Consider the following 12302-nt stretch of genomic DNA (forward strand, 5'->3'; position numbering starts at 1 on the left):
CTCAAAATTTAACTTGAAGTTATGGCTTCTGTGGTGGATGAGTTGCTTCCATCTGTTCACTTTCTTAATAAGTGCAGAGAAGAACCGTTTTTGAAGATAGCCGAGCATCACATTATAATGCCAAGATTAGTGATAAGCACTTGAAAGAAAATGTTCAAGTCATTTGAGAGCAAACTTTGCTTAGGAGTTAAGTTGTGAACAGTAAAGAGAGCGATCTATTTAATGTTACAATTGGAACATGAGAAATATTTTTTAAAAACCTTGGACCTTTGGAACCTGGTGCGATTTGTTTAAGTACATGCTTACACAGAGGTGATACACATTTTTATTAATTACAAAACAGCCACGGCAGGCACAACATGTGCAATGAACATGTGTTGGTCATGTCCTGGTCATTTTGTGGACCGGGTTCGGCTGTGTGGTGAGTGGATTGCTGTATTGATGAGATTGTCTGCTGTGTGTAGAGGATTTAAGCGGAGGCATCCTCCAGCAGCATCCCCCAACTTTAAATAACTCTCAATAGATGCCTCTACCTAAGTCGAACACAGACTTCGAAGACCTGTTCATTCATTGCCTTTTCCTTTTTTGTCCAACCAGATTGTGGGTCAAGAAGACGAGTAATTCCCTTCTTCTCCACACCACGTCAGCAAATCTCCAACTTCTTCAGGCTTTCCTGCTGGGACCGAAGACGTGGAGCCAAGTGTGTCTCTACACACAGTCACCCACCTGTACTTACTCACTGGCTCTGGGGAGTTCAGCTGCCATACTATGGAGGGACTGGGTGTTGATTCCAGACACCCACAGGTACCCTTCCTCCTCTACTTTCTCATAGCACACTAACTATATGATCAAAGCTACATGCATATTCTGTGCAGATCCTTTAAAAGCCAAGTAAGCAGAAAAACAAAAACAATGCCAGCACCAGTATTTTGAATTGGTCTTAGTGCCTCCAATAGCCAATCATTAAAGGATTTTCTGTCAGGATTCTGCTGTCATCAGTTGTCATTATCCACACAAAAACGGCATTAGCGTCTGAGAAGTTTAGGATTGGCAAGTGATAAGAAGGGGGGCTTCCTTGGGGGTCATCAGCTATGAGATGGGGGCAGTGGTCCCCCGATCTCTATGTCAACTGGATAATAGTGATTGAAAAGAGAGGGCAATGCAAGGTCCTACAGTGCAGAGGTAGGCCAAAGGCCAAGTGCTGGAAATGTGATGTGAATATCTCTTTTACACAACCCAAATTACTTTTTGAGGTTCTACACAGGATGAGAAAGATTTTATATTTCAGATAAGATCAGACAACCATTGGCTTTCATGAAATGATTGTACAAATAGTATTCTCTCCCCCGAAACAAAATGATGGCACTTAATACACATGCACTTATTAGACACGTTTTATTGTTTTGTTTTTACCTTTTCAAATATGTGACACATAGGAGAGGAATTTCATCTTTAGCAAAGAATGTACCAGGGACACACATGTTTCTCAGCTGTAATTATAATTCATTAATATTGATAATTGTGCTGAGGAACTACTGCAAGCTCTAAAGTCATTGAACTCTAATGAGGCCTCATTGGATACATTAACAGAAAACATGAATTCCTTACTATCTGATACTTTGGATTCTATTGCTCCTCTAAAGCAAAGGGCTTGCTAACCGGACAAATTGGCTCCCTGGTTCACAAGTGACATCAGCAACTTTTCAACCCCGCAAACACTGAGCTGAAGGTTCAGCAAGCCTCTCACGGACAAGTTGAAGAGTCACTTGTCCGGGATAACTCACTGGAGTCCAATGGAACAAAGATCCACTGAAGGCAACGTCAGCAACACAGCTGAGGCACAATTTAGTCACACCTCAACTGAATTCAACAAACTAGCAAAGTTGGGAACACAACTGGAACCATGCAGATATGTTCATTTTCCCCTTCTCTTTTTTTCACAAATTAAATTAACATCTTGCCACCTTTTCTTGAATGACTGGGTGGTGAGAAATACAGTACGTGTTCTGAGGCCTGTAAAAAAGCTCAACAGACCTTGTTGTCCGCTAAAACCTAATCGGCAGCAGTAGCTCAGTTCATAGGGACTCAGCTTGGGAACTAAAGGGTCACCCGTTCGAGTCCCAGGTGGACCAAGAAAGTTGACCAAGTGGTCTGGCAGCCAGCCCTTGAGTAAGGCACCGAAAACTTGTGATCGAATATCACCTGTGATCAATACCTTAGACCAGTGGTTCCCAAACTTTTTCAGCAGGGCCCCCCTTTTATAGATCAGAATGTTTTTGCGCCCCCCATACGTCTCCACTTTGGGAAGCACTGCCTTAGACTAAGTATTATTCCCACCATTATTGTTTTAGTTGCAATCCAGGCAGCTTGTAATGCACAGCAAAGCAAGTAAGAAGGGTACATAAATACTGTCTGCCTTCTGCTGATAATCTGTATCGATGGTAAAGAATATTCTCCAGTAAATGAAGCAGATTTTGCTCCTACCTAAATATCCTCGCCCTACCTCATCAGGGGAGACCCCCCAAAAGATACGGCAACACAACGAGGTGATTGGTCAAGAAGCGGTGCCTTATATTTCTGCACAACTAAGCTTCAACCTATGCTGCTCCTGACCAGGATTGCTGTGGATCATGAAGTACTGTGGTGACATAGTGTGATCAGAAGTGACTCAGCTTCGTGATATCGAAAAATCGGACAAATTGAGCCTGAATTTAGCTGACTAACCCCTTAATCTGGCTGCATAGTACAGGTCTCTGCTCTGTTGTTCTACCCACACTCTTCCACCCCTCTCGCATGATGGAGGTGTCCGATGATGACCCAGCCTATGTGGTGTGCTTCACGAGGTTAGAGCAAAGCCCACACAACACAAAAATCCCATTGCTGAAGATAGCTTTGGATCCTAGATTCAAAGACCTGAGATGCCTTCCCCGAGCAGAAAGAGACAACGTGTGGAGAAACCTGGGTGAAGATGCAGAGTGTTGATTGAGTTATACTGTGGGATAAGGGCATGCTGAAGTCCAGTGAGGAGGAAACAAGCAGTCTGACTAGAGACAATCTTATGATTGACTCAGACAGTGTGCACCAAGATGTTTCCTGTTGATATAGACAAAATGATCAAGACTGTGAATGACAGGAACAAAGTCCGGCTGAATCACCAGTAAACATGTTGCAAGACCATGTCCTGGCAACATGGTCGCCTCCCCAAGCGCTGTGACCTCAAGTAGTAAATACTACTACTTCAGCTGTTGGAAACTCAGTCAACCCAGACTGCAATGATCACCTGTATCATTGTAACTGACTTCACTCCTTGCTGCAAGAAATAAATTCTCAACCCAAGTGTTCTGAAGTCTCTGTGCCTGAAGAGAAGAATTTTCTTAACACAAAGAAACCCACTCCACAGCCCTCCAGCGAAAAAAATGGAGGCAGAACCACTAAAGAAGAAGAGTCTAATGATGACGCATTGTACAGTGATAAGACTACAGAAGAATACAGGTGCCCATGGTTACCTTGTGGAACGGCTGGCCACATCGTGCAGAAGAAGCGGTCAGCTCTATCATCTGGCAATGTCAACAAGCTTGTGTGTTCTAGCAGGAAGTTAAATGAAAAATACGTTTGATGGACTCATGTTGGCTGACTGGCGTCATGTCACGTGGCCTTAGTGAGTTCTCTAACTAAGAATTCCTCCACCCATTTTGTTATTCTTCCTTATTATTGTATAGTTTAGAATGCAATGACCTTACAATTTAGATTTTTGATTTTTCATGATGAATCACAGCCAATGATGTGATTAAGTCCATTCAAATATAAATTGATCTCCAGCCCTAGTTATAACCAGTTATAGTTTTCCCAAAACTACATTTTTTTAAGGAATACACAGGTGAAGACATTACCTTCTTTGCTGATGCAATGAACTGAGCTGAAGATCTGGAAAACACAGAAAAAGCAAACTAATCCACCTGACTTCCTATTTCATCACTGATCATCTTCCAAATTGAGGTCTGTCATGATGCAGCAGCTGATGTATGCAGCAACTTTACCTTTTGAACAAAACACAAAGTTGGGCTGCCACATTTTCACGCAGATTTTCATTTTGATATAAATACAATAGATTCACTGGAATTCTTCCTGAGGGTGTTTTAAAGAGCCCAAGTGAATCCTTTAAATTAAAGTTAAAAATGATCATGGTGGTCAGGAATTTAGAAGGGGAAAAAAATAAAATGGCAGGAAAAACAATTATATTAGGTAGACTATCAGGCTATACAGTGTACTATACACAACTAACAATCAAGCCAGCCCCTCTGCCAGATATGCAAACTGTAACTGCATAAAATAATTTATGACAGCATCACATTGAGTTGGTGTCTGTATCATCGGTATTGGAAAGTAACACTATTTTGAAACATTTTTAATCAAATAAAAAAATTGAAAAGACACAATGAATTCAATAACTTGTTTTATAGGAATTAATTAACTTCACATTTGAACGGAAATGCTTTTCATAGTTCGGGTTAATCTTTCAGGGAGGGTTCGTTTATAATCTCACTTTCACAGTCATTCGGTTACTTTTCATTTACGACCTCTTTTTTTTTCCTTTTTCTTTTTCTTTTTCTTTTTCAAATTGACGAAAGGTTTGGTTCGATTCTGGCTCGAGTGATATCGATGATTAGGTGTTCGGATTTGTTTGTGTCTTTCAACAAAAACAACAATAACAACTTTGTGTGATTGGCAACACGTATTGTGCAATTAAATTGGACATTTTCAAAACGAATTCAATTGTATTATCAGTCTACATCCTCAGGTGTCAATATATTGGGGAGCGCATAACGGAAGCGTGCACTCGATGGCGCTGACCAAACGGGCCTGACACAAGCTGAGTAGGACTCCGCCGCGCGTTGCTCATTTGTGGATCATTGTGAATTAAAATCCACCGGCTGTTGGGCAGCGCGTTTGCTGTCTGTTGATGCCAATTATTGTTGTAAAATCGTTCACCTTTTCAATAGCCTGGCTCGTTTCCGTCGTTTCAGGCCCTAGCATTTATTTCAAGTAGGAGATGATAGTCTAGACCCTGTTTTTACATTAAATATACAAATAAAGCATACAAATTAATAAATACGTATTTGTATTAGTTTGAATCACTCCCTGCCGGTGTTTTAGGGCGACATCTAAGGCCCTTTCGCCGGCTTCCCCGCTCAAAGGACCGCAGGCCCGTATGTAATGTCTTTTATTAGCCTCTTGGTGGCGCAAGTGGCTCACAAAGGAAACGGTTTGGATTGTTTAATGTATTTGTATTCATCTGCTGCTTCTAATAGGACACAAAAGTATGCTCTTAACTTCCACTTCCCACACCCGTGTTACCTATAAATAAATAACTGACAATCCTAACTTACCGTACTGTGCCAATATGCTCTAAAAACTACATAACAACACATAATGTAACTTCTTCTTCTTTTCATCCCACCAGATTTGATTTGAAATAATAGATAAGGTTTTTGAAAGGTTTGAAACTAAATTCTACACACTATAATACTGACACAATTAGCACATTTGTGAAAAAAGTTAACGTACATTAAAGTGAAAATTGATTTTTCCATTTTGTGAGTTTACACAGTCTTTGGCTCTGTGTTTTTGTCAGGTGGTCTTCCATTCACTGCTTCCTCTTTCTTTGATATCATGTCAAAAAGTGTTTCAATTTGGTCTTTTATTTTGATTGTACATCTGTGTTAACATCTGAACGGTTTCACCTATTACCTAGCAAAACTAGAGGGCTCTTCATTGGAGAACATACCTCCCCCAAAGGCTTAACAACATGTATTTTGATTGATGATTGATGTGTAGAAGTGGTGTATCTGATCCAGGCTGTAGTTGGGTCCTGTCGGCTTTGGACAGTCATGTCAAGTTCTACCTGAAATGGATGCAGGTGGAATGTTTCAGTGGGTTTCCGGCAGCTATGCTCTTGCGGCCTCTGGAGCAGAATGTTTCCTTCCACTTGCTCCAAATAGTTTGAGTTGCTCCTGTACGACCGTGACATGATGATGACTATTGTTTTATGTGTAATGGCTTCACATTCAGCAGAGGGTAGAAACGGCCAAGGTGGTGGTGCAGGTGGAGCATTGTTGTTTTAAAAAATGAAACATTAAAGTCCAACAACATGACACACTAAAGGTCTTGGCATACTACTTCAGTAATGCACATCTGCCAGTCAGATCAGTTGCTGCAGGCCGCTCTGCTGCACCAACCCCCAACTTTGTGTCAAGGGGCTACTAATTATCACATTATATAAACACATTATACTGATTGGTTGGTCTGAGCACATCCTGGAAAAGACAAACTAGAGAGTCCTGCTCAACTCAAACGAGAGAGAGAGAGAGAGAGAGAGAGAGAGAGAGAGAGAGAGAGAGAGAGAGAGAGAGAGAGAGAGAGAGAGAGAGAGACGGGGGTGAAAGAAATGGGGGGTTACATGCTACCAAGACGCAATACTAAGTCCACTTCCACGTACACATTTCCGTTCTGTGGAGTAACGTGCCGTGCTGTGGTAAATGGTGGTAAGCCGACACCTTATCAGGCCCAGTCCAGTATGACACGAACACAGTGCAGGATTGTAGGAATCTTGGGGTGTGTGTTGCCCATGGGTGCGTCACACACGCGCGCTTGTCCGGCGGGTACCCTCTGCTCTGACGAGGGCTGGATGTGGATGTCCCCGCCCCTTCCTCCTCCGTTTAGTCTACTCCAAAAACCACGTGGTTTCCTTTTTGCAAACAAAAAGAAAAAAGTGAATCGGAGTCAGTGGGGGCGGAGTCAGTGTTTTGCCGGCTGCGGGCGGATCGGTGAAAGAGGGGAAGGGTCGCAAACGAGACAGAGGCGGAGAGAGAAGAAAACATTCATTCCGACCCGATCCCGCCATAGTTTCCCCACTCCTCTAACACAGAGCTGTCGGTCTATCCCCTCCCTCAGTGCGATAGAAAGGCTTAGCTGATTCGTCTATTCGGGCCCAAGTTATTTTTGAAGTCGTCTGCTGCAACACTTCTTCAACTGGATTTATAACGATATTCAATCATCGCCGTTTGTTTTTACACGATTGAAATAGTTTTCCAATAAAATCGCGATTTGACCGTTTTCGTTTTATTTTATTTTATTTATTTATATATTTTTTTGGTCTTGTCCTGTGCGAAGCCTGTGTGATTCGAAATTTCAGTCTAATCTGACAACATTTTGTTGCACTGATAATTATCTCAGGAGAGAAAAAAGTTTTTGCTTGATTCGAGTTGGCTTCTTTTGGCCTAGAATTTTCGTTCTGTTTGGATCTTGTACAAACAATTTCCACCATGCACAAGCTGTACATTGGGAATCTAAGCGACAGCGTGACTGCCGAGGATTTAGGAAAAACCTTTGACGATCACAAGATCCCATACTCCGGAGAGTTTCTAATGAAAACCGGCTATGCTTTTGTGGATTGTCCAGACGATCAGTGGGCCATGAAGGCTATCGAGACGTTTTCTGGTGAGTTAAGGTGGATTAATGACCACCAAAGACCCTCTACCACCTTCAGTGTGATTTCTTATGAAGGCAAGGCATGCACGCCGGTTCACTCTGCAACGTGTCCAAATTTCAGTAATCGTCAACTTCAAAAGATTTTATATTAACACTAAGGATACAAATAAATGCACACATACATTTTATCGAAGATAACATGGATGCGGGGGTGTGAAGGGCTACACGCTCTGAGGAGCCATTCAACTTTTGCAGGGGGAGGGTCATGCGTAGTGCAATGCTATACAGTAAAGACAGCCTGTGCCGAATTTAACACCGTTATTTGAAATATGGGTACAATGAAACACCCCAGATCATAGATATAGTCGTAATAGACGTCGTAATAGTTTGTGGCATTCTTTAACCTACGCGTGAATGTCGTTTAACGTAATGTTGGAATAATGACTCTCATGTGATATTAGAATGAAGCTTGGCTGGCTACCATCCCCCTTTAAGCCGGTAGTCCGTCATGACAAAGCTAAAATAAAATTTAAAAAATCGTACACCGTCTTTTTAACACAACGGACCAATGACTATCAGTAATACACAATAAGCCACAAGTGGCGTCAATTGTTACTATTTTATTTACCGCGCAGCTTTAGCGGTTTTTCCTCGACTTAACACTATTTTCTAGTTGTACGTAAGGAACCAAGGTCGCCATGTCAGCCAGTTCCCCCTGCCTCTACCTGGAATCTCGAAAAAAAACAAAAACAGAAGAGACAACGTGCTCTTTGTCACATAAAAGTGGAAAGACATTAAAAGGAAATAGCTAGTAATTTCTGATGTAGCTGAATTGTTGTGGCATTATTGATAATATTTGTAATAAGGCAACAAACCTACATTCCTCACTTTATCTGTGACTTTTTTAAGCTGGTCTGGCATCTGCTCCTCATGTTTGGTTTCTATGGCTTCTTAGTTGGCTACTGCTTTAGTAATCCTAGCTATGGTGGTGGAGGTGTCCTCCAGTTTGGGACCCTGAGTACAGCCCTTTACAGGCCTGCAAATATGTAGTATAATATATAGTATATGACCAGCATGTTAGCCAGGCTTTGTTTTAAACCCACATATTTTATTTTTCAGGTAAAGTGGAAATACAAGGCAAACGCATTGAGGTTGAGCACTCAGTCCCCAAGAAGCAAAGGTACTAAACAGTATTCAATACCGCCACCCATCCCCCTCCCTGTATAAAGCCTTTCATGTGTTGCATCACCCCTGCTAGGCATTCATTAAAATGTAATTATTACTTGTGCTCACACAGTTGTGTATTCTGTGTTTCTATGGATAAATGCAATGTTTCTTTCTTTTTTTGTGTTAATTTGATCTGCTCCATCTCTCTTTGTCTCTGTTGATGCCAAGTGTAAATTGGATATAGGGTTAATATCTACCCCCAAAAAAAGCTTCATACCTCTTGGTGATTCCGAAGCATTTTGATGAAAGAACTTAAACCTTGAAAATTTACTTTCAGCTTCTGCTTTTTGTTTAATTTGCTTAGTCCTCGGGATAAAGTGGAATTGATTGCCCACTTTTCTCTCAGAGCCATACTTCACCTGCTTCAAACACCATTATGGAATTAGCCCATAGACAATCATTCATTATTTGACCTTTGCCCCAGATTCAATGCGAGCAGTGAGTATGCATTCTCGACATTCTGCCATTTAGGCCACGTGTGCATCTGTCACCAAAATGCAGGACCAGTGGCTATAGATTTACCTGCATTGGTTCATTGTGTGTAATTTAAATGTATATGATTTTGGCTATGCATTTGAATGTGAGCAGAGTGTGCCACAGGAAAGAAAAAAAATCAACTTTGCATGGTTGTGACACAAAAATACCAACTCTAGACACAACATGCAGATTAATGGCATTGTAATGAAGCTGTATTATTGAAGAGTTGGGGCACTTGTCATGCTAACAGAACTAGCATGGCAGCAGGGTGTATTTTCATTGAATCTGCTGGTCAGTTAAATATTTTGAATTGGTCAGTTTTTGTGCTGAAAGTATTTTACACATGCTCTTTTATAACCTATAACAGTCACATTGATAAAGGTGATGCGTGAGAGTGGACTAATGTGGGCAAGCTGATTTATTCTGTGGCTCCACAACATGTGGGGCATACTTGCAAAGGGGTCACTGCATATTCCGTGTTGGACCCCTGTAGAAGCTGCTGCCTTTACTGGGAGTGTTGCTTTCTTTTTGAAGCGCCTGTTTGCCTTGTGGTAGCCAAACTGCCTTTGGTTAGTTGTTGTACACGTAAACAGCTTCTGTCAAAACTGCTGGTACAAAATATTTGTATTTGTATTTGTTTAAATACACCTAGATGGTAAATAACACCATGGAGACGTAACGGACATGACAGAGTTTTGGTATCTCAGGGGTCGAGGTTTTCTCAATGAAAAGATTCTTATGGTAATCTCCATAAGAGTGTGTGTGTGTGTGTGTGTGTGTGTGTGTGTGTGTGTGTGTGTGTGTGTGTGTGTGTGTGTGTGTGTGTGTGTGTGTGTGTGTGTGTGTAGGTGTAACCAAATGTTTCAATCAATAATTCTTGTGCAGTTGCTGGGGACTCAGACCTTTGACCACACATTACGTGTATGTGTGTGCATGTCCCTCTGTATGCATTGGATGTGGGTATGTGTACTAATTTCATCTGGAATAAGGAGACTGAATGATGGAAATGTGATATTAACTTAGCTCTATGGAGGGATTCATTGATTGGCTTGAATGTATGTTGTATATCGAAACAGGGGTGCATTGGATGGCAATGGTGTCAATGAGGTGTGACTGTATGTTCTCTCACAAGCTTGTTTGCCACAAAACACTGTACCATATCAATTATGTTCAATATATTTCAGCACTCTGATTATTCAGTGTTTCCCGATAATGCTCCTCCACAAATGCTGCCAGCCTCACATTTATCTGTGTAATTTCAGTTGGCTTGACTGCTTTTTCTAGCAGTAAAGATGAATGTATCACTCAAAAATAGCTTTGAAGGATGTCACGTCTGGGGTAGCCCAGTTGTCAGGAGGAACTGGCATGAAAAATGAAAGGCCAAGGCAAGGGGAAAGATTCTTGGGTGAGCTCACATTTTCACACTTATTTAAAGCTACATTATGTAACTTTAAAATTCACTCTATTTAGAGTGGTCTGTGAAAAGAAATAGCATGTCTCTGTAGTGTCTCCTGCTCAGATTTGGGGAAAACATTTGAGTCCTCTAAAAATAAAACCATTTACCACAAGGAGTATTGCTACCTCTGGTCAATCATGTCGCATGTTCTCGGGTGGTAGGACTTGTGCAGGGTGCAGCAGGTAGGAAGGCACATTCTGTATTTACTTGTATCAGTCATGGAATATAATTTAGCTCAAAAATAAGTCAAACTTTCAAACCCAATCGGAAATAAATTCACAGCTATGAAACTTAACATAATCCATACTACAGTGAAAATAATGATGTTGCTGTAAAGTCTCCAGATACAGATGTGCATGGTGCATGGTGAGTCTTGTGTGCATTAAGACACCGACCTAGAAAAAGATTTATCGTTTCAAAATTATAAATAGAAAGTTTGAAAGCTGCAGAAAATATCACTTGTGAAATGCAACAAGTCTTTGCCATTTTCTGCACAAGCCTGTGTTGGCTTTCATCTCATTTAACTGGTGACTTAAAATACCTGGAATCATATTTCCACTCCCTAACACTGAGGTTCACAATCCTTGTTGTAGTCCATAACACTGCATATTCTCCATTTCACTGCCCGACGCACACCTGATTGACTAAACTGAGTGTGTTTACCATATTGAGAAGGAAAATATGGGCTGGATTGGGGCCCACAGCTCGAAATTAGATTTAAGCTTTGGGGGGAAAAAAGCAAAGCTGTGGCTTTCTTGACGTATTCGCAAGCAGCATGTGAAGAACTGTAATGTAATGTAATGTAACTGTATGTAACCTAATTATCTCCAAGCACACGTAAAAACAGTTTTGTTTGTTGCTCATTATGTAGACATCGCCATTTCATTAATGGTGTCAGGTCTTCTTTTTTCGTGCACATATTTATATATTTAATATGTAGTTACTTTTTCCATGCATTCAAGTTTACATGCATGCAATTTTCACCAACATGTCCTTTCCTACGTAATTTCATGTCAATGTTTCTCCTTGAATATTTTACACGCCCAGTTGTATGGCTGCAAAAAACCCAGACACAGTGGTTGGTTTCAGGAGTTGGGGCAGTGGGCGGTCTGAAATTTCTATTTACAATTTAATTTCAGACTAGAAGCAATTGCAGTCAGCAGTATAATGACAAAATGGAGCATTTATTGCATTTGTCATCATTGCATTTATAAAAAAGTGCGTAACATACATGACATGACAAAGTTAGATGTAATAATTTACATTACAATGCTTTAGGGTTAGGGTCAGTTTTATTAATAATAACTCAGACCATTGCACAAATCTTGAACATAGCAAAACTGATCTTAAACAAGACTTAGATTCCCAGCTGCACTTTAAGGCTCTCTGTAGGCATTGCGCTAATACCTCATCTCCCCCCTGTTCCTTTTGCCTCAGTTGCTTCTTGATAATCTATCCCTCTCACATCTGCTAATTCTGTCTTCTTGATTTTGCTTTGTGTGTTTTGGGTGTTGCCGTGTTCTCATGATGTTTGTAGCAGCAGTGGCAGTAATTACATCCCACACAACTAAAGTGATTTGTTTTAAAGAGAGACAACTAATCAAACATTCCTGGAAGCTTGTGAAAGGTGATTATGTGGAAATCCTTTTTTGTT

At 40.9% G+C, this 12302-nt stretch overlaps 1 protein-coding gene across 1 annotated transcript in view; it reads left to right on the plus strand.

Annotated features, from left to right (window-relative positions):
* The first annotated feature begins 7322 nt into the window (after window positions 1-7322).
* The window catches only part of igf2bp1 (insulin-like growth factor 2 mRNA binding protein 1), a 31089-nt gene continuing 26109 nt past the window's right edge, over window positions 7323-12302 (plus strand). The window contains exons 1-2 of the mRNA XM_076143060.1: window positions 7323-7497; window positions 8608-8668. Of these exons, the coding sequence (XP_075999175.1) occupies window positions 7323-7497; window positions 8608-8668 (236 nt within the window). The remainder of the gene's footprint in view (window positions 7498-8607; window positions 8669-12302) is intronic.

This window comes from Genypterus blacodes, unplaced genomic scaffold (assembly GCF_046128005.1).
Source record: "Genypterus blacodes isolate CSIRO-AG114 ecotype Tasmania unplaced genomic scaffold, CSIRO-AGI_Gbla_v1 ptg000022l_1, whole genome shotgun sequence".
NCBI lineage: Eukaryota > Metazoa > Chordata > Actinopteri > Ophidiiformes > Ophidiidae > Genypterus > Genypterus blacodes.